Consider the following 27,337-nt stretch of genomic DNA (forward strand, 5'->3'; position numbering starts at 1 on the left):
ACTGAATTATAGTTGCTTTCTGTGATTGTACAGGGGTTAGACATAGACACCACATGTGATACATTTAGACCTGTAACATACTGCCTCTTTGGAGCCTATATTGTTGGCCTTTGTTTTTTTTTTTTTACGTGTGTTCATGGCAATTTGCTCATTTCCAACAGATATGAATTACACACCTTCACATTCATGTTGGAACACACTGACATACAACTGACCTTAATTGTTGTCAGCTTGCACTAGTGTTCCTTATATTGTATGCAGTCCCTTAAGCCGTTCATGCAGATCAATAAGTCAAGTTGTACAATTGAAAAATGACTACACACCTTAGTTAAATGCTGATGGCCATAATTTGAAGCTGACACCATCTGGTGGTCAGAAATTAAACACAACAGAAGAAAAACCTTATTAGATTAAATATATGATGCACCTCAATAAAAGTAGGCACTGAAACATTATGTATATGTTGTCTAACAAACTGAACTCTGTAGCTTTAGACTCTCATAACGGTTATCCCTACAGACAGTCTGTCAAGTACGGAAGCCGAACATGATCAAACGGATCACCCGGCTTGATTGCAAGGCATGCAATCTCTGTCACATACCAGCTAGCATAGCAACCAGACAGATCCACAGAGATCAAAAGTTTTGTATTAAGCTTCACAGATCGCCGTCATATTCTATTTAATGTTAGTCGTTACAGCGTAACTGCTCTATTATCCATACAAAGATAGATCTACCACAGCGGAGTGACCAGGTAAAATCTTTCGCGGTACTTTTAAGATGATGCTAGCTAGCATGCTAATAGGTTGTAATGCGACTGCTATGTTATGAGTAATAATGCGCTCCATATGCACCCGTCTTTGTTGATTTGATGACAACATTGTTTTGACAGCGTGGCGTGGTGTACTCATAGTTAACGTATGATAGCGTTGTGTTGCTGTGTTCTGTGTCAATCTGTTACGTGTGAAGTATCATAACGATGCTAAGCTAGCTTGTTAGCTGTGGGTGCCAGGCGTTAGCGTCTCTGCCGTCTGGGCCTCATTTGGAAAACCCTGTTCTGATTGTTGATGATGGTTGTAGTGGTTATTTATCAATGCAACGGTTACTTACTAACTAATTGACAACCAAATAGTGGTAGTTTTAGGTTTCCTGTATCCAGAAACAGAACATGTTCATCAACATTGACGCTGTTACGTTTCCACATTGGAGACACTGATTTACATGAGTACGATATTTTCTCTAACATTAAGATTGGAAAGTTAACAGCTAACGTTAATACCGTTATTTGAATTGGTTGTTGCTATGCGGGTTGTTCTGTAATCATTACTGCGTAGCTTACGTTACTTCTACGTGATTTGAGTAGAAACGTGCGCAGCGTTGAGGTCACAGGCTAGTTAAATGCTTACATCTACAGTCTATGGTGCTATGCAGTAGCATTCCTCATAAACAGGTTTGTGTGTGTTTGTGTCCTGTAGGATGGAGTGGCAGCCAGATGAACAGGGTCTGCAGCAAGTGCTTCAGCTACTCAAGGACTCCCAGTCCCCAGACACAGCAACACAGAGAGCTGTGCAAGAAGTATCCTTCAAAATGTGTGTATGTGTGTGTTTGTGAGGGTGAGAGAAATAGGTGTGAGATTTAGCTTCACGATTGAGAGCTTGTGTATCAAAGTGGGTGATAATGAAAACTGAGTTGGTGTGTTGTCATGCGCAGGTTGCATCCTGTGCGATTGTATTGGTTCATGCTGCCCAAAATATGTCAAACACGGCATAACAAGGTGATTGGGAGTAATGTCAAATGGTTGAACTCCTTAACATAGCCTTCAGAAACTCGAGCAACTTAACCAGTTTCCCGACTTTAACAACTATCTCATCTTTGTCCTTACAAGCCTCAAATCTGAGGGTATGTATGTGCACGTCAGATCAATTGCGCAGTTATTTCTGTATATAATCTCCAATTTCCCCATCTAAAAAATGTATGTATGCTCTTTTTCTCTGTTGCCCTCCCTCTTTAGATGAGCCCACTCGCTCTCTGAGTGGTCTGATACTGAAGAACAATGTTAAGGCTCACTACCAGAACTTCCCTCCTAATGTGGCTGAGTTCATCAAACGAGAATGCCTCAACAATATCGGAGATCCTTCACCGCTCATCAGAGCTACCATCGGTGGGTGTTTGAGTGAGAAAAATAAAACTAGTGCAGTTCATAACCAGTGTGAGTCAGACTTCCATGTAGGTGGTTTGATTTTTTGCAGGTAATGTGGCTGCGTGGGAGCATGTGCTGCATTTTTAAAAAGTAGTTTTGAATCATGGAATGCAATTTAATGACTCATTTTAAAGGGACACTTTACTCACTTTGTTAAACCTGCATTCCTGAAGAAAACTCTTTCCTTACAAACCTCCATTGTGATAAGGAACCCAAGGGCAAAAACAGTTTTGATGAATTTGAAGTAAATGGAGTTAGGTTTAACAACAGCAAAACTGAATAAAAAAATCTGTGTACAGACTTTCACTAAACGTCTGAAGGATCAATACATTTACTGGTATTTCTGTTTATATTTCTCTGGAATCAAATTATACAGTACAGGTGTGCACCACTGTTTTGTTTTGACTAAAACTGTGTTTAGTTGTACAGCCGTGTTGCAGAAAGACAATAAATAATCTTCAATAACCTTTTTTAAAAACACTGTATGAATGAGTAGCATCCCTTTTTAATCCACGCTGAGGTTTGAATGGCAAGATTTTAGCAAAAATGGGAAGTAGTGAGCGAGCATACGACTGGATAAATAAAACATGGTTGTGTAAGAGATGGTAAAGAGGTGTTTTGATAGATTCCTTTAATTCAGCAGAAATGTTCTTAGTTTTTGGAGATGTACTGCGATGCCTGAGTTATTCTTGCATAACCTTTCTATTATCTTATCATCCAGGTATCCTGATCACGACCATAGCCTCTAAAGGAGAGCTGCAGACATGGCCGGAGCTGTTGCCTCAGCTCTGTAATCTGCTCAACTCGGACGACTATAACACCTGCGAGGTCAGGCTCATCTGCCTGCATGCACGCACGTACACACACACACTTACTTTGCAGTGTTATTTCAATAATCCCTTTTTATATCTTTACTTTTGTTTGTAACATTCCATCTCTATGGTTTTTCTCTACTTTCCAGGGTTCTTTTGGCGCATTGCAAAAGATCTGCGAGGATTCCTCAGAGTTGTTGGATAGCGATGCTCTGAACAGACCCCTCAACATCATGATCCCCAAATTCCTACAGTTTTTCAAACATTGCAGCCCCAAGATCAGGTTAGTTAAACAACCATCATTTCCCCTTGACTCTCCCTGTCAGAATCATCATAACATGTTTTTCTCTCTCTCTCAGGTCCCATGCTATAGCCTGTGTGAACCAGTTCATCATTGGTCGAGCTGAGGCTCTGATGGACAACATTGACACCTTCATTGAGGTGAGCCCTACAGGAAACATCTTGATTTAACTTCCATTGTTTATAGACCTTGACACGGAATATGTTAGAGCTCATTTATGTGTTAAAGTTACGAAAAACAATTGTTAAAGATACTTGCACGTTTTGTAGGGATGTAACGATATACCGAATATCGCGGTATCGCGGTAAATAAACGTCCCAATACCGTCTTGAGACTGACAACACATTTTTTTTTTCAAACTTTTTTTTGTTTTAAACCTTTATTTAACCAGGTGGTCCCATTGAGATCATCGATCTCTTTTTCAAGAGAGACCTGTCCAATATGGCAGCAAGTAGGTTACAACATGAACATAAAACAACAGAACACAAAAGGACATCGTATTTACAGGGCTACATTTACACACCTAGAGACATTGACCAGTACCAACAGTATATTTACATCTCGCCCTGTCAATAAGCCTCACCTTCTTGGCAAAAACTGTATTGTTTTTGAAGTTTTGAAGAGAGACAATGCACAGTTTGACCCACTGCTGTCACCCATGGCCAAAGCATTTCTCTCCGTCCCACTGAGGTGGCGTTAGACTTTTTCGCTGTCCGTCATTTTGACAGACAGGATGGTAAAATGTCATAATCCCTTATGCACGCTCGTGAACTGTCAACAGGGGGGGGGGGGGAGGTGTTATGCCGTGTGTGCATGCACCTCGCGGGAGCGCACACAGCATAAAGCAAAACCTCCCAGACATGTGTTGATCTGTACGGCAAAGTACGGTTTGGAAAATATATCATTTCCTTTTGGAGGGCATGCATAACACGGCATAACACCAGAGCCTCGCTGCGGGGAAACGTTGGCGCTCTTCCGAGTTTGTTCTAATCTGTCAAAATGACAGACTGCTTTCAGATTTTTCCGTCATTGTTAAATAAAATATTAGGTTAACGCAACCACTGCTGTCCCAGCAACATCAGTACCAAGCGAAAGAGTTTTTTCCAGAGCAGGGGACATTGTAAATGCCCAAACATCCCAGCTTATAAATACCTGGAAATGTGGACATTCTCATATTCCTAAAAACCTGTCTGATGATGCTGAGTGAGTGACTAGTGAGTTTGAGTTGAGTTACTTGAAAAACTAAAGTGAAACTTGATTTATTTTATTGCAGGGTCTGATTATTAAATATCCTTGTTTATTTGTGAGATGCAGTGGCACAAAGAAAATGCCTACTTGGTTTGGTAGTAGGCCTACTATAGGTACAAAAACACTGGTTTTCTTGCTCCAGTCTGTTACTGTCACTTTGTTTTTGATACTTTAAAATACTGCTATCCTACTAAAATGCTGTACAAATCCGATTTATTATTTAATAAAGAAACATTTTTCCAATAAAAAAATGTTTTATTGAAAAAAAATGTTTGACATTTTTTCCCCCCCTTTATTATTCAATATCGCGATAAATACCGTACCGTGGACTTGTTATCGCGATATTATCGTACCGTGAGTTTTTGGTATTGTTACATCCCTAATGTTTTGTTAAGCAGGATAATCTTAAAAAGTGTTTAAGCGTAAATGCAATTGCCAGAAGCCAAAAGCTAAAATATGGCAAAAATTGAAAAACACCATGCTCATCTGTAGTTTAAATTAGCCCCTTGATAGAAATTGCCTTTATTAAGATGCGTAAAAGCTACACAGATCGCAAGTCGGGCATTTACTGATGATTTATGTCGTACGACAAACGGGATATCTCAGTATCAATCAAAAAACCCATTGACTTTTAGACATATTAAAAAAAAAAAAAGTTCAATATTCATGTTAGTTTGTTTTGGCCATCCAGACTTGTATCATTAATGACTATGAAGACATGGTGGGGTTAGGGGCGAGACCTTGAAACCCTGTTCAGGTAATTTGATCTGCTTTAAAAGTAATAACAGACTTCTTCTCTTTGTTAACAATTTTTCCCCTTCTCCCTCTTCTTTATATCCAGAGTCTGTTTGCGCTGGCCGGTGACGAGGACAGTGAAGTGCGGAAGAACGTGTGCAGGGCTCTGGTCATGCTGCTGGAAGTCCGCATCGACCGCCTCATCCCACACATGCACAGCATCATCCAGGTGAGGGAGGGACTTGGAAAGACGGATAACATTTGTCCTTCCCTTCCTCGTGAATCTCATCCTCACCACCTGTTGTTGTCTGTCTCCAGTACATGCTGCAGAGGACCCAGGACCCCGATGAGAACGTGGCTCTGGAGGCCTGTGAGTTCTGGCTGACCCTGGCTGAGCAGCCCATTTGTAAAGAGGCCCTGTCTGGCCACTTGGTCCAGTAAGTGCTCACACAGCATTTTTGGCCAGTTTACCAAATAAATGTCTTGTAGGAATTATATTGTTTTTCCCGTCTTTTTTATTTATTTATAGATTGACCCCTATCTTGGTGAATGGGATGAAATACTCTGAGATTGACATCATCCTTCTAAAGGTGAGCCTCCCCTGTGTGAATCGGATCTTCCTAGCTTCTCATACTTATTTTCGTCTCTTCCTTTTATCACCTTTTCTATCTGTTATCTTCCAGGGTGATGTTGAAGAAGACGAGGCAGTGCCCGACAGCGAGCAAGACATCAAGCCTCGCTTCCACAAGTCCCGCACTGTCACGCTGCAGCACGAAGGGGGGGAGGGCGAGGAGGGCGAGGACATCGATGACGATGATGACGATGACGATGATACGCTGTCTGACTGGAACCTACGTACGTTACAGTTATCCTCTCTGGTGGCCATGTACAGTGGGGCAAACAAGTATTAAGTCAGCCACCAATTGTGCAAGTTCTCCCACTTAAAAAGATGAGAGGCCTGTCATTTTCATCCTAGGTATACCTCAACTATGAGAGACAAAATGAGAAGAAAAAAAATCCAGAAAATCACATTGTCTGATTTTTAAAGAATTTATTTGCAAATTATGGTGGAAAATAAGTATTTGGTCAATAACAAAAGTTCATCTCAATACTTTGTTATATACCCTTTGTTGGCAATGACAGAGGTCAAACGTTTTCTGTAAGTCTTCACAAGGTTTTCACACACTGTTGCTGGTATTTTGGCCCATTCCTCCATGCAGATCTCCTCTAGAGCAGTGATGTTTTGGGGCTGTCGCTGGGCAACACGGACTTTCAACTCCCTCCAAAGATTTTCTATGGGGTTGAGATCTGGAGACTGGCTAGGCCACTCCAGGACCTTGAAATGCTTCTTACGAAGCCACTCCTTCGTTGCCCGGGCGGTGTGTTTGGGATCATTGTCATGCTGAAAGACCCAGCCACGTCTCTTCTTCAATGCCCTTGCTGATGGAAGGAGGTTGTCACTCAAAATCTCACGATACATGGCCCCATTCATTCTTTCCTTTACACGGGTCAGTCGTCCTGGTCCCTTTGCAGAAAACACCCCCAAAGCATGATGTTTCCACCCCCATGTTTCACAGTAGGTATGGTGTTCTTTGGATGCAACTCAGCATTCTTTCTCCTCCAAACACGTCTAGTTGTGTTTTTACCAAAAAGTTCTGTTTTCATCTGACCATATGACATTCTCCCAATCCTCTTCTGGATCATCTAAATGCTCTCTAGCAAACTTCAGACGGGCGTGCCGTGGACATATACTGGCTTAAGCAGGGGGACACGTCTGGCACTGCAGGATTTGAGTCCCTGGTGGCGTAGTGTGTTACTGATGGTAGCCTTTGTTACTTTGGTCCCAGCTCTCTGCAGGTCATTGACTAAGTCCCCCCCCGTGTGGTTCTGGGATTTTGCTCACCGTTCTTGTGATCATTTTGACCCCACGGGGTGAGATCTTGCGTGGAGCCCCAGATCGAGGGAGATTATCAGTGGTCTTGTTTGTCTTCCATTTTCTAATAATTGCTCCCACAGTTGATTTCTTCACACCAAGCTGCTTACCTATTGCAGATTCAGTCTTCCCAGCCTGGTGCAGGTCTACAATTGTGTTTCTGGTGTCCTTTGACAGCTCTTTGGTCTTGGCCATAGTGGAGTTTGGAGTGTGACTGTTTGAGGTTGTGGACAGGTGTCTTTTATACTGATAACGAGTTCAAACAGGTGCCATTAATACAGTTAACAAGTGGAGGACAGAGGAGGCTCTTAAAGAAGAAGTTACAGGTCTGTGAGAGCCAGAAATCTTGTTTGTTTGTAGGTGACCAAATACTTATTTTACCGAGGAATTTACCAATTAATTCATTAAAAATCCTACAATGTGATTTCCTGGATTCTTTCCCCCCATTCTGTCTCATCGTTGAAGTGTACCTAGGATGAAAATTACAGGCCTCTCATCTTTTTAAGTGGGAGAACTTGCACAATTGGTGGCTGACTAAATACTTTTTTGCCCCACTGTATATTTTAAGATGGCTTTTTTTTCAGCTATAACAACTACAATCTACGCTGTGATTTTGCAGTGCATATTTACATAATGTTGATGTACTTCTCAGTTTTATATGTTCCACAAATGTTGTTTTCAATATTGAACAGAAAAGCCAATACAAACATACAACAACAACAACAACAACAACAACAACAACAACAACAACAGTGTGGCACACACAGTGTAGAAACAGTAATACATTAAAACAAATAACAATAGATTGAGGGGGAACGTACAGCTACCAATCCATGTAAATAAAAGATAATGTGTTTGTCTTACCATGTCTGAAGTTTGCTTCTCTAATGCTGTGATGTGCCAGTGTTTCCTCAGAGTATTTTCCCTTTTTCCAATCTAATGCCGATGGGTCTTTCCCCCTGCAGGGAAGTGTTCCGCTGCGGCTCTGGATGTTCTTGCCAACGTGTTCCGTGAGGAGTTGCTCCCACATCTCCTGCCGCTGCTCAAAGGACTGCTGTTCCACCCGGACTGGGTCATCAAGGAGTCTGGCATCCTCGTGCTGGGAGCTATCGCTGAGGGTGAGAGACAAAACACTGCAGTTTACTGTAGTCAATTGCTAGTCCTAACCAAAATAGTCATACACCCATCTTCCTTGTAAATATGTGTTCACCCCAGTCTTTGTAAGAATAAAACCAACTAACCTTATAGAGGTTGGTAGGTCCTCTTTGTTAGCTTTGGACAGAGCCAGACTAGCCGTTACCCCTGTGTTCATTTATTATGCTAAGATAAGCTAACCAGTAGCTTTGCATTGCTCTTCTGATCTAACTCTATTAGCACGTTAGAATATTTTATTCTACTCTATATGATTTAACTGTCACTTCTTTTTTTTAGCTAACTACACTGTAGCCGTTGCGTATATGACGGTGAAATTGAATCTTAAATCCAAGCAAGAAAGCGAATTAAGTGTTTGTCCGGAAAAAGTGGCCACCTTTTTGAAGACTTATAAAGCTGTTTTCGTCTCCAGGCTGTATGCAAGGCATGGTCCCGTACCTGCCTGAGCTCATCCCCCACCTCATCCAGTGTCTGTGCGACAAGAAGGCCCTGGTCCGCTCCATCGCCTGCTGGACCCTGAGCCGCTACGCCCACTGGGTGGTCAGCCAGCCCCCTGACTCTCACCTCAAACCCCTCATGACCGAGCTGCTCAAACGCATCCTGGATGGCAACAAGAGGGTACAGGAAGCAGCATGCAGGTACAGATCAGACATTTACCCATATGTGTTCTCTCTCTTTGCTCTTACATCTTGTCTAACCCCGACTCGTTTTCCCTACAGTGCGTTTGCCACCCTGGAGGAGGAGGCGTGCACAGAGCTGGTTCCTTACCTGAGCTTCATCCTGGACACGCTGGTTTTTGCTTTTGGGAAGTACCAGCACAAGAACCTGCTCATCCTCTATGACGCCATAGGGACATTGGCAGACTCTGTGGGACACCATCTCAACCAAGAAGTGAGTTCAACATGCACACATTAAATGAGCTCCTTTGTCTGTAATGTATTGTCTCTTTTTTTTTTTTGGTAACGGGAGAAAATGAATCCCACGCTTGTGTTCTCAGGAGTACATACAGAAGCTGATGCCTCCGCTTATAGCCAAGTGGAACGAGCTGAAGGATGAAGATAAAGATCTCTTCCCTCTGCTCGAGTGTCTGTCGTCCGTTGCCACGGCGCTGCAGAGCGGCTTCCTCCCATACTGCGAGCCTGTCTACCAGCGCTGCGTCACCCTGGTCCAGAAGACACTGGCTCAGGCCATGGTGAGCCACACACACACACACACACACACACACACACACACACACACACACACACACACACACACACACACTCACTCTGCAGTAACAATTTGTATCAGCTGTTTTATATCATTTACATAATTAACACTTTCCCCCCCTCTGACCTTTCCTCCCCCCCTCTGTGTGTCTCAGATGTACAGTCAGCAGCCTGACCAGTACGAAGCTCCGGACAAGGATTTCATGATCGTGGCTCTGGATCTTTTAAGCGGTTTAGCTGAGGGACTGGGGGGCCACGTGGACACACTTGTGTCCCGCAGTAACATCATGACGCTGCTTTTCCAGTGCATGCAGGTGAGGATAGCCTGTGTGTTTTTGTGTGTTTTTCTTGCACTTGATACAATCATTGAGCTGACACTTTAGTCTGAAGTGAGTTGATTTAAACTCAAAGGGAAAATAAATTGCATGACATAAAAATGTGACTCAACAAATGACCCACGGTGTGTTTAGCATTGCCACTGCTATTTATTCATGATGTGTGAGATGGAGCTGGTCAATTGTTTTAAGATTTGGTCGAATTGAACTTTAACTAATTGAATTGACACTTGCACACACGCAGCATCTGACTGGCCTCCGCTCATCCTCAACTATGAAATGTCACAACCGAAGTGTCTGTGTTTAGCATCCAATTTCTAATACTTAAACAATGTTTTGGCTATATCTTTATGCCCCACTGCTGATGGTGATTATGTTTTCAGGTTTTCTTTCCTACCAATTTTTAGTAAACCTGAGATCCCCAAAAACTTCTCTCAGGGGCTTAAGGGCCTAGAACTTTACCCTATATTTCAACCACCGACACTTGACCTTATATGGTGGGAATGTAATATTGTTTCTTTTTAAACGGGTCATAATCCTGTGACTCAGTGGTCTGGTGAATTTCCAGTCTCTGTTAATGGTGCGTGTTCACATTTCTCTTGGTCTCTCTTGTCTCTTCTGTCCCAGGATACGATGCCTGAAGTGAGACAGAGCTCATTTGCTCTGCTGGGCGACCTGACCAAGGCTTGCTTCTCTCATGTCAAACCGTGTATTGGTAATTATCTCTCTCACTCTCTGCCGTTGCAAATATATTACTCCATCTTCCTCCTTTCATTTGCCTGTTCCTAATGCTAACGTTTGACGTGTCCTACAGCTGAATTCATGCCGATCCTCGGGACAAATCTGAACCCGGAGTTCATCTCCGTCTGCAACAATGCTACCTGGGCCATAGGAGAGATCTGCATGCAGATGGGTGCGTTTGAGCAAATGCATCGTTTTCATGTGATGCAGTTCTGTGCTTGTAAATAAGACGATGGTTCTGTGTCTCTGTAAGGCGTGGAGATGCAGCCATACATCGCTATGGTTCTGAGCCAGCTGGTTGAGATCATTAATCGACCCAACACCCCGAAGACCCTGCTGGAGAACACGGGTACAGACGTTTTGTAATACTTGTTTTACAAAGGAAAGTAGACGGATGTTATAGTTATATGCAGGGTTGGGCAGTAACACACTGCATATTATCAAGAGCACGTAATCAGAAATACTAGATGTAAGTCAATATGATCAATGCAAATCCAATTTCAAAGAATGTGCCATTAGATTATAATTCCACTGCCAAAGATTACTCGATAACATTTATCATGTTCTTTCAAATATGGCAGCTTTTTAAATAATTTTTCAATGTTTGATTTTTAAGTCATCCAAAAGTCATCAAAAAAGTGAAGTGAAATGAGCGCAGGTAGTGTCAAAACTCGTCTCTAACAGCAGTCCTGACCCCCCTCTCTCTCTCCCCTCCAGCGATCACCATCGGTCGCCTAGGATACGTGTGTCCTCAGGAGGTCGCGCCCGTGCTGCCGCAGTTCATCCGACCCTGGTGAGTGCATGTTACATTCCAAATGATATGCCATCTTTCGTGGTGTGATTTTACTTTACAACATCTGCCCCCAGTCTTCTTCGGTGGTGTCTTTGTACATCCTGCTCTTCTTCGGTTAGCTCTTCTGTACTTGCACGTCTGCGCCAGTCCTCAGGCAATACACTTTCATTCCTGGACAGGCTGTTTTTATTTAACCTTTAGAAGATATTAAGAAGCAAGCATGAAAGTGCAAAATTAGCCATGGAAGAAAAAGCTTCACGTTTTACAAATGTTTAAGTCTGCTGTCAATTCTAATTCTGGCAAAGAAACAATCAAAACTGTTCAGAAACAGCAGGTCAGAATGAAATGGAAGATTTGAATGTTTTTACTTTAATGGCTGCTTATTGTTTAATATTTCCCTGCTGCAGGTGTACGTCTCTGAGGAACATCAGAGACAACGAGGAGAAAGACTCTGCCTTCCGCGGGATCTGCATGATGATCGGTGTGAACCCAGGAGGCGTGGTGCAGGTGAGACATTCACCCTGTGGGCTTTAAGTCATGGCGCTCTATATGCATTTCCCTGTGTCACCTGTTGAAACCTTCTCCCCTCTTCCTCTGTGTCTGTTCAGGACTTCATCTTCTTCTGTGACGCAGTGGCCTCCTGGGTGAGCCCTAAAGACGATTTGAGAGACATGTTCTATAAGGTGAGGGTGATGCACGAGTGGATTGATCAGGGGTAAAGTCCAGGTCATATTGAGGAGCAAGTTTCACATCTGAAAAAAAAGAAGCAGATTTGAACTCGCCATGTTGTGTGAGTCACTGCGAGGGAAAGAGAAGCAGTGTGTGTTCACCTCAGCCACAAGGACACTGCTGTTGTTCTGCAGAACAATGAAGAGAACACACTCCCCCTCACATCATATATCTGCAAAATCCACCAAGACATGTATTCACACTTTGGAGAATCTCTGTTTTAATGTAGTTCTATAATATTCCTTTACAGACTTTTAAGTGTGTGTTGGCGGCAGAGTGAATCCATAAAAGGGCAAATGAACCTCATAGCCTGTTCTGTATCAAGAAGCTATTTCTGTTTGAAGTGACAGTGACTTTGCCCCAGTAAGGAAAATGTTTGGTGCACTTATTCCTGTGGCTGGAGCAGCGTCCTGTTGGGCTGCTTCCTGACACCATCAGCATTTTAAAGCAACACTCTCTTCTTTTGCCCAGCGATGCTGTGACCGGCAATGTAACTATAAGTACACTCGGACAATAAGTATGATGATGTTAATAAGTTGTCTTTCAGTTTTGCCACTAAAAGACAACATTTGGTAAAGAGCTGCTTTAAAGAAAATGGGTCACCCAGCACAATATAAACTACAATGATGAACTGACTTTGTTTTTATAATGCCCAAGTGTGCAAAAACACAAGGTTAAGAAGTTATTTGAAAAGGGAATGATCGAAGGTGGTAATTATTAGTTAGTGGTGTCAGCTGAAAAAAGTCCATATCGTGTACCTTCTTTAAGCTTCTTCAGCCTTGTTGCAATAAATCAAGCGCTGAAATGCAGGACTCTTTATAGAGCAGTGTTTCTCAAACTTTTTCATACCAAGGACCACTTAACCAATAAAAAAACACTCGCGGACCACCTAACTCCACAAATATCCCAAAACACATCGTTTTTCTAGAACAGATTATAAATCACCTGAAAATGGTACAAACAAGTGACAACATGTGTGACGAAGGTGTTGCCCTGGGCTTTATCATGCAATAGAATGTGGAACTTAAGCTCGTTCCATTGCGGAGATATTCCCGCGAGAGTGCGGAAAACTTAAATGTATTTATTTATTTCAAATGTGAAATGTTACCAATATACTCACGGACCACTAGGGGGCGCTCACGGACCACCAGTGGTCCGCGGACCACACTTTGAGAAGCACTGCTATAGAGGAACCGTTAAGGGAACTAACAAAGGATCAGATAGTTGAAGTATGAGAGATTAGCTGTAAATGTGTGGAGTCCATGATTACTTGCGGATGTGCCTGATTTAACCCCCCCCCCCCTCTTCTGCCCCTCTCCAGATCCTGCATGGCTTTAAGGAGCAGGTCGGGGAGGAGAACTGGCAGCAGTTCTCAGAGCAGTTCCCCCCCCTGCTGAAGGAGAGACTGGCAGCGTGCTACGGCGTTTAGATTCTCTACACCCACCCAAGAGGTAATCCCACACACACATCCTTGTTTTAACTCAAAGGAATGGCTGGCTGATAACGGCTTGTACAAAATCTCTATGTTAAGCTTTGCCGTGATACACACCTGACACTTACAGCATGTCATTATTCTAGTAAACTACTCTGAATACCAGTGTACTACTTGGAAGTCAAATTGGTATTTGGAAAAGTGTCTTTCTAAACTTAGACTTATTATTTACACTATTCAATTTGTTCTTCTAATTACAATTTGTGTGCCATATTAAAAATGTATATTTTATGTATTCATAATTGTCACTTAATAATTACACATTTTGTTCGCTGTATTATTTTCATGATACATTTTCATTTTAGTATTCAATTCATTCTTTGTTAGGTCACTTTTTTATTTTGAAGTTGGTTCTTACCCGCTCTTTCTATAATATTAAACATACCGTTGTACTGCAAACAAATGTGGATGCAAGTTACCAAGTTACCCAGGTGTGTGTCTTTGATGGGAAGAGGGCGAGGAGAGCGGAATGCCAAAGACAGTTTCTTCCTCGGTGATGTTTCAATTAATGTTTATAAGTTTGCGATATAGTCATGTACATCATTCCAAGTAGAGAAAGCCACAAGAGTATGTTGGATAAATAGCCCACCCCTACTCAAAGGTGTACACGTGTGTTTATTCTGAATGAATCTCAGGACCCCTCTTTTCTTGTCTGTCCTCTCAGGTGAGCCAGCAGGAGGAGGGTGAATGGGAAACTCATCCATCTGTGTATTGCACTGCCCTGATCTGGGGGAGGGAGAGGGACGCTTACGGCCGCTCCCCCTGACGGACGGCCCCCACGCCCTATGTGTTTGTCCATAGAGGGAGGGTGGGCGGGTGGGAGGGTGGGAAACCGGGACACCTCTAGATTAACTAGGCAGGGACCCGACACAGAAAAACTAACCGCTAGGGACAGAATAGAGAGGGACAGAGAGACGGACATGTAGGAGAGACGGAGGGATAGACAAGTTGGGATAAAGAGTGGAGGCAGCGGGAGGGGAATCAGTAACATGGCAGGGAAACAGAGTCTCAGAAAAGTCTTCTACCGGGAGGACGGGGACAGTTGAGATTTTAACTCGAGAGTAACCGATAGTTTGACCGACAGACCAACACATACACTTGCAGTACATGGAACTGACTGTGGGTGGCACTCTAACTTAGACTTTTTTGAGACCTACTACATGTAGTTAGGGACAGACAGGGCTCCAAACTCTGTTCGCTTTCTAGGTGATAATCTTTCCTTTCCGGGGGGACTAGGCTTCGATATGAATTCCTTCATCCTTAGTCATAGAATTCTACTTAGCTGTAAAATAATCCCGCCGTCTATGTTTCCTGCCGTTCATTTTGACCAGTGCTGCTTCACAGAGCTATCCATCTATCAGACACATTTTCTACCTGATCAGAAGAGAGGAAGAAAGAGGGAAGGAGAAAAAAAGTGTCTTGACAGAAACCATTCCTCTAGGAAGGGAGGATTAGGGCTAACACATTTGTTTTCTCACCAGAGGGGAGGAAAGCCTAGACAGAAATCACATCCTTGGTCGTCCTCTTTGAGGTTTTGTGTGTGTGTGTGTGTGTGTGTGTGTGTGCGTGTGCATGTTCAGTTTGTAAATCCTCACTTTAGCATTCTGTGTTAAGAGTGTGTGAAATATATATTGTTTTTGATAAGGTACAGAGCTAACACTTGACTCCCACCGCAATGTCCTTGGCACCTGTTAACTGTGACCAAGTGTTTTTGTGTTTGTTTGTGTGTGTGTGTGTGTGTGTGTGTGTGTGTGTGTGTGTGTGTGTGTGTGTGTGTGTGTGTGTGTGTGCAAGAGTGTGTGTCTACATGTTAACGTCTACATTCGTATTGATATCCGTTTGATGCCATATTGATATCTTAAGTAAAACAGTGATTGGCATTGTGATCTTTATAATGTTTTAAAAATTGTCCATATTATTATTATTTTAATTTTTTTGCTGCTACTGATAATTTTTGTTTCTATATTGGACTTAAATTCGCACAATTAACACAAAAGAAAAATTGACTTAATGCTATTTTCAGTGACTGTTAAGTTGTTTTTGCACTTTTTTTATTTTACCTTTTTTGTATGGACTTTTTTTTAACCTCACTCATACGATGTTGTGACCCTAATGTCAGCGTTTGTCATACTGTGTTGCACTGTGAAATTAAGTGTCTTTGACTGGCAAAAATATTCCAATACTAAATGGCAAATAAAAACTCTGTGAAACTGGGACTAATCCGCACTTTTACAATGACTAACTTTGCCATATTGCTGAGGTGTGTGTACGTGTGTGAGATCCCGCATGTGTGTGTGAGATCCCGCATGAGTTGGCGTGCATGAGTTCCTTATTTTGGCCTATGATGAGCATGTTTTGGATAGTTAGTTCGTGTGTGTGTGTGTGTGTGTGTGTGTGTGTGTGTGTAATATGATTGCCCTTTACACACCAACACACCACGTCAATTCACAAGAGGAGAGCACAATAATCGTAAACAATTGTAGAGCTAGGAAACTGCCAAAGAGCAATAGCCACTGAAATTAAAGAAATACAATAAAGTAGAGCTGCTGTTTAAATATGTTAGTGCATCATGATGATGTAATTGTAAAGGCAATGAATGCTTTTCAGATGAATTATGGGATGTGACTTTGCCAGCTAAATGTACTACAGGGATCTTTTGTTGTTGTTTCCAGCGTGTAGCAACTGATTTGACCTGAACTGTGACCACCAAACAATTCAATCATTAATCACTTCAAATATGCGACAATCTGAAGTGTAATACTTATTCCACATTCTCCAAAAGTTATACAATACATTTTGTTTTGGAATACTTAATTTCCTTTTTTTTCTATTTGTATAACCAATATTTTTCTAGTATTACAAATTATATCTGAAGACTAAGTGCAAATGTCCTTCTGCTGTACTGTAGTCGCCTGCTTCAGTGACGGGTTCATAAATGCAAGGTGCTGGAAGGAAAGAAGGGGGCGACATTTTTAAATACATGCAAAAATGATGGGAACAAAGAAAAAGAGTGATTTTCTTCTCTCTAAATTCTGTTGATATAATAAAGAGCATGATATTGTTTCAAGTTGGCAGACATATTTTGGTACGTATCGTTTTCTGTGAGCTACTTCCGCCAGTCATGTTCCCTTTATTGAAGGTGGGAATAGAAATAAAATGCTTCAAGTTATTTTATATGATTTATAGGTAATGTGTGTATATAGTCTCTGGATTTTTTAAATAAACCATGTCATGCATGCTGAAGGCCGGAGATAAGAGCTGCCAATCTGGAGTCTTTTGTGAGAAAAACAAGGGCTGGGGTGCAGGGACGTGCACAGACATTTGGAGCGGCTATTGCTCTAAACTAGAAAAAGGGCCTCCCCCCACCCCGCAGAAAACGTAAGAACTTTTTATGAAAAATGAAAACCAGGGGCATTTTTTGTTTTGTGGTCCATACCTCATTAACATATCTAATGTTAGTGACTATTAAAGACAAAATGCGGACAATTCTGTTTTACTGTAGTTTGACCGTTGTAACTGCTGTGCCTTACATAAACTCACTAATTGATTAAACCAGTTCAATATGCATTATTCTTATTCTTATCATTCTTTATGAGCGCAGTAACGGTAAGGTATCAAATTACTTATTTATTTAGTATTCCATAACTTAACAGAGATGGTCAAACTAAAGTAGAGACATGGCAGAAATCCTACAATGAAGCGGGGCTGTGAAGTGTTCTCCCGTAGGCGTATGTGAGAGAAGGCGATCAAGAAAAGAGAGAGAGGGTGAGGGAGTTTGCGGAGCAGATGAGAAGACACAGAAAGACAGAACAGAAGCACAATAACAAGTATATTTAGGTGTTTTTTTTGTAAATAACCGACGGTGTCAAGAGGAAGTAAAGTCCCCTGGTTTGTCCCCTATACTCTAACTGCTATGAGAGAACTCAAAATCAATTTAAGCATATTTAAAAACGGGGACAGATTGACCCGGGATTTGCCACCAAAGCCAGGCAGGCATTTGGTATGATCACCATAGCCATATGAGGCTGGACCGGACTCGGAGGACTTTCCTTTGCTTTTCAGCTGTCGGATTGTAAAGTCATGTGACTGGGGGCAGATGACTCTACAATACTAATTGTGGGCTTATCATGTTTCTTCGGCCACAACAGAAAAAAAAGACAATCGCTCTCTCCAGAGGGGCAGGCCAGCCAAAAAGTTCAAAAGGGCCGTTGCCCGGGCAACATTAGCCCGTACCTGTGCACGTCCCTGCTGGGGTGTATTGAAAAGGGCCAGGCCTTACATTTAAAGCTATACTTGTGTATGCCCACGGGTAGAAACCCCCATGAATGAACTCAAACCTCAAATTACACAGTTTAATATTCCAGTGGTTTCCACTTTGTGTTGTATGGGCTCTTGTGTGTAAGATTAGACGTTTTATATCTAAAAAATATCACATATGTCTGCATGTGTTAATACTGCATGATTTAACTATGTTTTCTCATAAAGCTGAGCTGACAGCTATCTCATGCCCAGTCATGGGAATACATCATTTAATTCAGAGAGGCTTTTGACAAGAGGCTCTTGCACATCTGCTAAAGAGACAATATATTCATAACTTTAAACATATAATGCTGTCCTAACATTCAAATGAATTCATCTCATGCCTTCTAATTCGGCCACCTCATATTGGCACACTTTTAAATGCAACAATATAGGTCTCAGATATATACAAAACATGTCTCTGATGTGTTTGGCTCGAAATACCAAACAGATTATGCATTGTTAATAATGCTCTGTTTCAGCCCTCTTTCAAAAGTACTGATTATATGGCAAGGCAAGGCAAGTTTATTTATATAGCACTTTTCGACGCAGGGTAATTCAAAGTGCTTTGGCCACGCTCCTCTGCGAGATGATCGGTTTAAAAAAAAACGGTGTCTATAGGAGGAGATTCAGGGGATAAAGGGGTAATATGTTACCTTGGATGGTTATTGGCTAATGGTCGCACAACCCAAAATAATCTCTTAACACAGAGGGGACACATAGGCTATATTCCCTTTTTTACATAATAGGTGATCTTTAATATTAAGCCACTGGTTAACTGAATTAACACAAGATGTCTCTTCGAGTGTTTTCTTAGTCCAACAACAGTACCCTGAAGCACAGCACATTTCCCTACCAACTATATGATGGGTGAAAAGAAGAAAATCAAGAAGCTGTTATAGCGGCTTCTTGATTTTCATTTAGTTTTTTATACGGAGGCCATAAGAGGTAAGTGAAAACATTTTCTTTCTTTGGTCATCCATTTTCTAAGGCAGTCTTATTTTCTGCATTTATTAGCTTCTAATTACAGGTGAAAAAACTTACAAAAATACATGTATTTGTGTTTTGAGTGGGTAAAGAAATAATCTTGCCTTAAAGAAAACAAAAATGCCCTCTTGTGGCTAAAATTAGTAATACAACAACGCTTTTACAGCGCTACGGTTTCCACAGATGACATTTTTTTATGTATTATTGTCAAATAATTTAATATATTCATTTCTATCGGGATGTTAAGAGCATTCCATGCAATATAACAAAAAGTGTTTCTGAAATAAATACCCCATGCACCTTTAATGGGCGAAAAAGTCTGATAGAAAAATCATTGAGTAAACCCAACATCCCAGGAGGAATACCTTGAGTTGGATTTTCAATAAATGAGGCACTCCGAACTTTATTAATCGATGAGTTTATTAGACTCTGGTGTTCAAAGTGCATGGTCCCTGTGAGTGACCTCACGAAAAAAACGTTTTGGCCCACACAAATGTATAAAATAATAAATAGGGTGACCACAGGTAATTCGAGGCGGTTCTTCCTACTTGCCTCCCTGCAGGGCTTTCGTAGCTGTCTGTTCAGCAGCTGAGAAACTTCTTTGTGACATGTTACTATTTTAGTATGTGCATTCAGGCCCTCTTTTCAGGAACATGTATTCCTTTCCAATAATTACGCTGCAGCTATTAATAGTCCACATACACAATGCCTGTCAGAAATGTCCCAGGATCCACAGATCTGATTCACCAGGCAACATAATGACATGCTTCTGTTACAGCTCACATCAACCTGTCATCCATACCACACAATTTGTGGACCCTGAGGCTCGGGGTGGAGCTGAGGCAGAGAGTTCAGGGGAAACCCCTGCGTTAACACTTGTTATTCTCTCACATGCTCCATCATAATATATCACTAAACCTGCCCTTTATTCTGGTAATTGTATAAAGCAATGCCATCACATACACTGTAAAAGAGATGGGTGTTTAGTGACAGAAAAATATGCATCTGATGTGACATTCTTTGAAAGCAAGCATTATTTAAAGAGATTAAAAACAGGACGCAGGTGTTTAAGATACCATCTACATGCCTTTATTGTTAATGTCCCTGTTTCCAAGCTGGTGTAGCCTATACACTGATATGAACAGGCTTTTCCTGTCTGAAGCTGTCCCTATTTTGCCTTTATGTCCCAATGATGTTCTGTTGCAGTTTGGGAAAGGGAGAGTTTTTGCTAAATTGTGCTCCTTTAGGGCTTTAGACTGCTAGATCTGATTTGAAGTTCATCATTTGTATATGTGCAGGTCGCTTGCAAACAGAAGCACACATGCTGAGCAGAATTAAAGAGCACCATTCCTTGGAAACATAATAATCAGGTTAGTCACCAACCTGTCCCTCTCCTTTTCAAACAGATGGGCTGACTATGTGAATGACAACTCACTGTAATGCTCTGATTATTTGATAGTCTGGAGATTTTATTGCAGATTTTCTCTGTCTAAAAACCAAAACAAAGTTATCATGAAATGGCAAGCACATTTTAATGAAAAAGATGTGTGTTCTTCTTGTCCATAGTCATTCAGTAACATTACAAGCTATTTAATTATTAGACTTTCCGACAAAGATACTGCAGAATTGTTATATAATATTGAATAATCCATTTCTTGCACAATAATATCCAGCATTATTTTTGCTACTCGAAATTTGTATTTCCACATGTATATTTTCCACATGTATATATTTTGTAACTTTTTAATGCTATTTTATTTCTATTTCAGAAATATTTTGGACTGTGTATTTCTAGTGTCTTCATCTCTCTCATACATTGCCTTGTTTTTTATGCTGCTGTAACACAAACATTTCTATCTATCCATCTATCCATCTATCCATCTATCCATCTATCTATATATCTATCCATCTATCCATCTATCTATCCATCTATCTATCTATCTATCTATCTATCTATCTATCTATCTATCTATCTATCTATCTATCCATCTATCCATCTATCTATCCATCTATACATCTATCCATCTATCTATCTATCTATCCATCTATCTATCTATCTATCTATATATCTATCCTTCTATCCATCTATCCATCTATCTATCTATCTATCTATCCATCTATCCATCTATCTATCTATCTATCTATACATCTATCCATCTATCTATCTATCTATCTATCCATCTATCTATCTATCTATATATCTATCTATCTATCCATCTATCCATCTATATATCTATAATAATAATAATAATAATAATACATTTTATTTCGAGGCGCCTTTCAGGACACCCAAGGTCGCCTTACAGTGCATTTAAAAGATAAAACAGCTAAAACAAAAACGGAACACAATTTAATCGAACCGACAAGGCAATACAGCAGCATAAAAGCATAAAACAGGCAGGACAAGAGTGTGAAGTGACGGAGTGAGAGGGGGATCTGTGATAGCAGGTTGAATGTGTTTTAGAGTGAGTAGGCCAGTTTAAACAGGTGGGTTTTGAGGTGGGATTTGAATGTCGTGATGGAGTCAGACTGTTTGATGTGTGGAGGCAGAGAGTTCCAGAGCCTGGGTGCGGTGCAGCTAAAAGCCCTGGCTCCCATGGTGCTAAGGCGGGAGGTGGGGACAGTCAGGAGTCCGGCTGAGGATGAGCGCAGGGAGCGGGAGGGGGTGTATTCCTGGAGGAGGTTTGAGAGATAGGTGGGGGTGAGGTTGTTGAGGGCTTTGTAAGCAGAAGGTTTTTGTAGACAATCCGGTGCTGAACAGGGAGCCAGTGAAGTTGGATGAGGATGGGGTGATGTGGTCAGACGATTTGGTACAGGTAATGATCCGGGCAGCCGAGTTTTGAATGATTTGGAGTCTGTTGAGTAGTTTTGTGGGTAGGCCAGAGAGGATAGCATTACAGTAGTCAATCCGGGATGTGACAAATGCATTAACCAGGATTTCGGTGCTGGATTGTGAAAGGGATGGGCGGAGTCTGGAAATGTTGCGGATATGGAAGAAGGCAGTCCGGGTGATGTTTTTTATGTGGGGTGCAAACGAAAGGGTGCTGTCCAGGATGACGCCAAGGCTTTTGACTTGGCTGGTGAAGGATACAGGGAAGCCGTCGATCATGATGCTTGGGGGTGGGGTGGTTAGGATTTTGGAGAGGGTGTTTTTTGAGCCGATGAGCAGGCCTCAGTTTTACTACCATTTAGCTTCAGGAAGTTCCTGCTCATCCAGCTCCTGATATCTTGGAGGCAGGTGGTGAGGGAGGTGGGCGGGAGGGCGGTGTTGGGTTTGGTTGAGATATAGACTTGCGTGTCGTCAGCATAGCAGTGAAAGTGGATGCCATGGTGACGGAGGATTGTGCCTAGTGGGAGGAGGTAAATGATGAATAGGAGTGGACCCAATACTGACCCCTGGGGGACACCCAGTGAAACAGGAGAACACCCTGACCTGTGGTTCCCCAGCTGGACAAACTGTTGTCTGTTGGTAAGGTAGGAGGAGAACCAGGAGAGTGCAACACCAGTGATCCCAATGTCAGCCAAGCGTTCCAGGAGTAGTGGGTGGGAGATTGTGTCGAAGGCAGCGGTGAGGTCGAGGAGGATGAGGATGGTGAGCAGTCCAGAGTCAGCTGCACGGAGGAGGTCTATCTATCTATCTATCTATCTATCTATCTATCTATCTATCTATCTATCTATCTATCTATCTATCTATCTATCTATCTATCTATCTATCTATCTATCTATCCATCTATCCATCTATCCATCTATCTATCCATCTATCCATCTATCCATCTATCCATCTATCCATCTATCCATCTATCCATCTATCCATCTATCCATCTATCCATCTATCCATCTATCCATCTATCCATCTATCCATCTATCCATCTATCCATCTATCCATCTATCTATCTATCTATCTATCTATCTATCTATCTATCTATCTTGTAACAATATTAATTTAAAAAAAGAGAGACACAAAGAAGGTGTCCCTTAATTGTCCAATGTAGGTTTTAGGAATGATTGGTCACTTTAAAAACAGCTTATTAAAACAATTTAAGAGATATTTTATCAAAATAAAATCAAGTCTCTAGACACCCGGTATCAATATGTAGATGTGGCACATAAGACACATTTATTCTAATATTTCTTGCATCATTTTCACTAAAAGGGGCAAGTTAGCACGGAGGCATTCAAAATAACGTTGGTTGTTTTTTGTGTCCCTAAGCGAAACCCCTGTCTGGATATGAGCTAACCGTTCTCTGACTGCAAACCGTCTGTTAAAAATGAATGAGAAACGAGTGTCTATCAGGTGTCCAACTTAAAAACTAACTTTTCCCACATTTAAAAGCGTATTTTACATATTGATAACCAACATTTTTCTGTGTCTTTTATGCATTTATTCTGAACGTTAATTTCACATTCAAACAAGCACATTTGAGAGAAAAATCCTCAAAAAGCTACAATGACAGATCAGAGGGTCTACAGTTCTATAGTCAACCATCCGTCTTTAAATATACTCCTTTACAGAAATCACTTGAACATTGAAGATAAGCACTGAGGTGATCCAACATCATACATTTCATAAATAGCCTCTTCCTTTTCCTCTGTATTTACATTTGAAATTGATATCCTACATCAAATTGAAAAAACTAAACGTGATAATAACTACACCGGGACTCAGATGTAATTTGCGCATTACAAACTGAAAAGACACAAAACCATTAGTTCAAAAAATGATCTAAAACAGAAAAGCGTATCTACAGAAATCTCAGACCGAGTGCACAGAGGCTGTTTTAGTTGCTATGGCTATGATATGAATATGATTTAATAAAGAGAAACACTGTGTTCTGACCTGGTACATTAGTAGTGATGAGTTTATCATTAGTGTTTAATGCAGTGTATCATAGGATCTCCGACACAATCATAGAACATGTCTCTATCCTGAAATATACTGTAAAATAAGCATCTAGAGATTTCTATATGCTATTTTACTATGTAGTTGTACACAGAGCAAAATATTTAAGCACAATATCTCTATAAATATTTCTTTCTTTTTCATATTACGCTTTCTTTTACTGCCTCTTCAAGATCAAGGTGCAGTTCATTACAATTTGAACAGTTAAGTACCCCAACATTGTTCCTCCATGCAGTTCATCTTCTCTCTTCTCTCTTCTCTCTTCGTGTTCGGGCATCAGAAGCTACTGAAGATCTCTTGTTTCTTACTCCAGTTCATAGCAGGTGCTCTCTTCTTGTTGCGACTGTTGAGGGCCTTTTTTTTTGCCTCAGCAGCTGTGGGACTCAGACGCAGGCCGCTCTCCATGAAAGGATCCGAAACACGCCTGTCGTCCTCCTCGTGAACCTGCAACACACACACAAGTACTTTGAGTCTATGAAAAGCACTATAGAAATGCAATTTATTATTATTATACGAAGTACATGTTTCACACAGCCACTCACCAGCGTGCGTGTATGTCTGGCACTAATCTCACATTCTGCTGGACCCATCAGTCAAATATTTTAAGGACTCATGGTTGCAGTGATTCACAATAATACTGACTGACTGTTTTATACCATCATTGACTGCTGACTCCTCACTCCCTTTAACCAGCCTGTACTAAGCACTAAGTATGTAAAAAGAAAAGAAAGAAAAAGCACCTAAAAAAGTTAATTTAGGCATTGAAACTAATTCACCAGCACTTACTATGTTATGACTTGCTTGACGTGAATATATCTGCACTTTCTTTGTTGTAAGGATTGTGAATCTTGTGGTTTTTGCACTTATTGTAAGTCGCTTTTGATCAGCCAAATGTAATATAATGTAATATAAGCCTTACCCAGTTATTTGGTAAAAGCTAATATTTGGCCTTTAATTCCATACGCGATATGTTACAATCCCTGTTTCTATTACCCTCATCCCAATCTTGACCTTAAGGAGACAGGTGGGACAATGAAGTGACCTCTTCTCGGGTTGGGATCAGAGAGGAAGACACACTTGGCTGATACTCTATTGCGAGCACTTTTCTAACAATCTGACTCTTTTGTTTCCTCTCTCACCTGGATGCTCATGTCCGAGCTGCTGATCTCTGATTGGGTGGTGGAACTTCTGGAGGAATGGGATGCCAAACTCCCATTGGTCCTGGAATTTGGAGACGTTTTTGTGATCGGGGAGTCTGTCAGTGTGACGTTTATTATTGGTGGTTCTGTGGCGGGGAGTTCAGTGGTCGGAGACGGGGTGGGTGGGCTGCTTTCTGTGACCGATTCCTCCAGATAGACCTCTGTGAGAGAGAGAGAACAGTAACATGTAAGACTTTTGGTTATGAGAGTAAAGGATGTGAATTTGTGTGTGTGTATACAATTAACCTTTGACATGGCTGACAGTGGGTGTGATTCTAATTATTTGGAAGAAATCGTACGTCTCCTGGTCAACCACTAGGAAGCGCACTTCCCCCCCTGCTTCTCTAATGAGTGCCACCACCTCTGAGTGTCTCAGGGTGGATATGTTCATTCCGTTCACCTGAGATGAAGAAAAAGAAGACGTCAAAGTAGGCAGAAACAGTGAAGGACATACACAGAGAGACCTAATGAGACACACAGGAGACAGGGCAGGGATTAGGAAGTAGCCATAACACAAGCAGTAGTTACAGTATGCCTCACAAGACAAAAACATCATCTGTGATTTCAGTAGAAGTGAGTTTATTTGCATCAATTCCCTTCCTGCATCCACATTTCCTCTTCGCACCCTTGACTCTACGCCTTGTAGAGAAGGAAATGTAAATAAATATGTCACTCATGCATATCTGAAAGCCTGTAATCCACATGCAGACATGTTCACACGGAAAGACACAGAAACACAATACCCTCCTCTACACCTCCATTCAAGATTATCCCTTGTTTCCTTTTCTTCTTTTCCTCCTCTTTCTTCCGCCCACTAAGCCTGGGCGCAGCTAATCTGCTCTAATCCACGCACACCTCAAATCAGTGTGCACTGTGCAGACCTGATTAATATGGGTTGCGGCGGTAATGTTTTTCCCATCAGATGCATCGTTCTGTATATAAACTCTGACTAAGGGGAAAAGGGCGAGCTTGATCTTGACTTTCTTTGGTCGTACCTCCACTATTCTGTCTCCAGGTCTGATGTCCGCGCTCTCAGCAGCTGACCCGGGGTCCACTGAGCGCACAAACTGTCCCCCCTTCTTCTTGTCGCTGTGCAGGTTGAAGCCGTAGCCGTTCTCCCCCTTCACCAGGTGACACAGGCGGGGACAGAGCTCAACGGATGGCTCTGGGGAGGGATGCTCCTGCAGCTTTAATTAAGACATCAAAAAGCAGGATATTAGAGAAGAAGGCATTCAATTGCTTTCTGTAATTTAGAGTTACTGGTGTTTTAGACACATTAGTGTTTTATTTACATTCATGTTTTTTAATTAAAGTTACATAATCAGTGTGCGCTAATGCATTTTAAGTGTGTATTGATTTGAATAGACTGCACTGTTGAGATTATGAGTTTGACATGTATAAAAAACAATGCATACTCAATTTTGATGGATGGCACAATTCCTAAAGAGCCTTCACATTTTCACATCAGACAAAATGAATGACTGCTTGTTACAGTATGCAAATGATATTCTACAAATATAAAGTTCATGCATTTGAGAACGCTTGGCAAATATGTTGACTTAAGTGTGGTCAGCCCTTTAAATACACCATTCTCAGTTTATGCTGATGTAATTTTTGACTGCACTTCACTTAACTAATGTCTATTGACATAGTGTTTTTGCACTACTTTTTATTTTGTATTTTTATATTTTATTATATATGTTGCATTGTTGGAGGAGCTCAGGTCAGAAGAATCTCATTGCCATTTCTACACTGTACAGTAGCTTTGTGCATGACAATAAACCTTTGAATCTTGAATCTAATGTTTCTCCTCTTACAATGATTTAAGAACACCACCACTAATTCAAGTTCAAGGCTTTTATTGGTCATACGAACATAGCTACAGTGTAGTTATGACGATGAAAATTGTAGGTCACAGGCTTCTCCAACAGTGCAACAATTACACCTTCACAATGGAGTTTGATCAGCACTTTGTTACAAAACCCGAACATGATGTGCTTCACTACAGGACATTCTGCAGTGCTGCTGAGCTGGATTTCACTATGTTGTGCAGGTGAGGGGCGTGAAAGAATTCAATATCGCATTTCATCTTTCAGTATAGTCATATCGCGACAATGTGATCATGTCAACATTTGGTTTTTAACAATCATGTTGTCTACTTCCAAGATAACTATAATCAAACAAAATTAGGCATCGAAGAGTTTTTATTTAACGTACTGCAACAGTCTTGTATTAATTGCCCAGCCCTACCCCATGTATCTGTTTAACTGGTAA

At 41.3% G+C, this 27,337-nt stretch overlaps 2 protein-coding genes across 3 annotated transcripts in view; one reads left to right on the forward strand and one right to left on the reverse strand.

The window, feature by feature from the left end:
• Nucleotides 1–529: 529 nt before the first annotated feature.
• tnpo2b (transportin 2b) lies at nucleotides 530–14,471 on the forward strand. Of its 2 annotated transcripts, none has more exons than XM_071204382.1 (24): nucleotides 530–753; nucleotides 1,475–1,574; nucleotides 1,823–1,898; nucleotides 2,011–2,160; nucleotides 2,921–3,027; nucleotides 3,161–3,294; nucleotides 3,371–3,452; nucleotides 5,402–5,524; nucleotides 5,614–5,732; nucleotides 5,825–5,885; nucleotides 5,979–6,150; nucleotides 8,194–8,346; nucleotides 8,793–9,018; nucleotides 9,100–9,271; nucleotides 9,378–9,572; nucleotides 9,744–9,901; nucleotides 10,544–10,638; nucleotides 10,738–10,836; nucleotides 10,918–11,013; nucleotides 11,382–11,457; nucleotides 11,865–11,964; nucleotides 12,066–12,140; nucleotides 13,508–13,637; nucleotides 14,343–14,471. In XM_071204382.1, exons 2-23 carry the CDS (start codon nucleotides 1,476–1,478, stop codon nucleotides 13,613–13,615), a joined length of 2,676 nt encoding a protein of 891 aa, XP_071060483.1. In that variant the 5' UTR covers nucleotides 530–753; nucleotide 1,475; the 3' UTR covers nucleotides 13,616–13,637; nucleotides 14,343–14,471. The 2 variants fall into 2 exon arrangements, with proteins under 2 accessions (XP_071060483.1, XP_033958308.1); XM_034102417.1 differs by having other exon boundaries at nucleotides 531–753; nucleotides 9,744–9,902; nucleotides 10,551–10,638.
• Nucleotides 14,472–23,323: 8,852 nt separating this feature from the next.
• The window catches only part of LOC117454663 (Na(+)/H(+) exchange regulatory cofactor NHE-RF2), a 9,918-nt gene continuing 5,904 nt past the window's right edge, over nucleotides 23,324–27,337 (reverse strand). Inside the window, exons 3-6 of the mRNA XM_034093788.1 lie at nucleotides 26,059–26,250; nucleotides 25,310–25,463; nucleotides 25,004–25,224; nucleotides 23,324–24,308 (exon numbers count right to left, since the gene is read on the reverse strand). Coding sequence (XP_033949679.1) covers nucleotides 24,141–24,308; nucleotides 25,004–25,224; nucleotides 25,310–25,463; nucleotides 26,059–26,250 — 735 coding nt within the window. The 3' untranslated portion in view covers nucleotides 23,324–24,140. The remainder of the gene's footprint in view (nucleotides 24,309–25,003; nucleotides 25,225–25,309; nucleotides 25,464–26,058; nucleotides 26,251–27,337) is intronic.

This window comes from Pseudochaenichthys georgianus, chromosome 1, assembly GCF_902827115.2.
Source record: "Pseudochaenichthys georgianus chromosome 1, fPseGeo1.2, whole genome shotgun sequence".
Taxonomy (NCBI): domain Eukaryota; kingdom Metazoa; phylum Chordata; class Actinopteri; order Perciformes; family Channichthyidae; genus Pseudochaenichthys; species Pseudochaenichthys georgianus.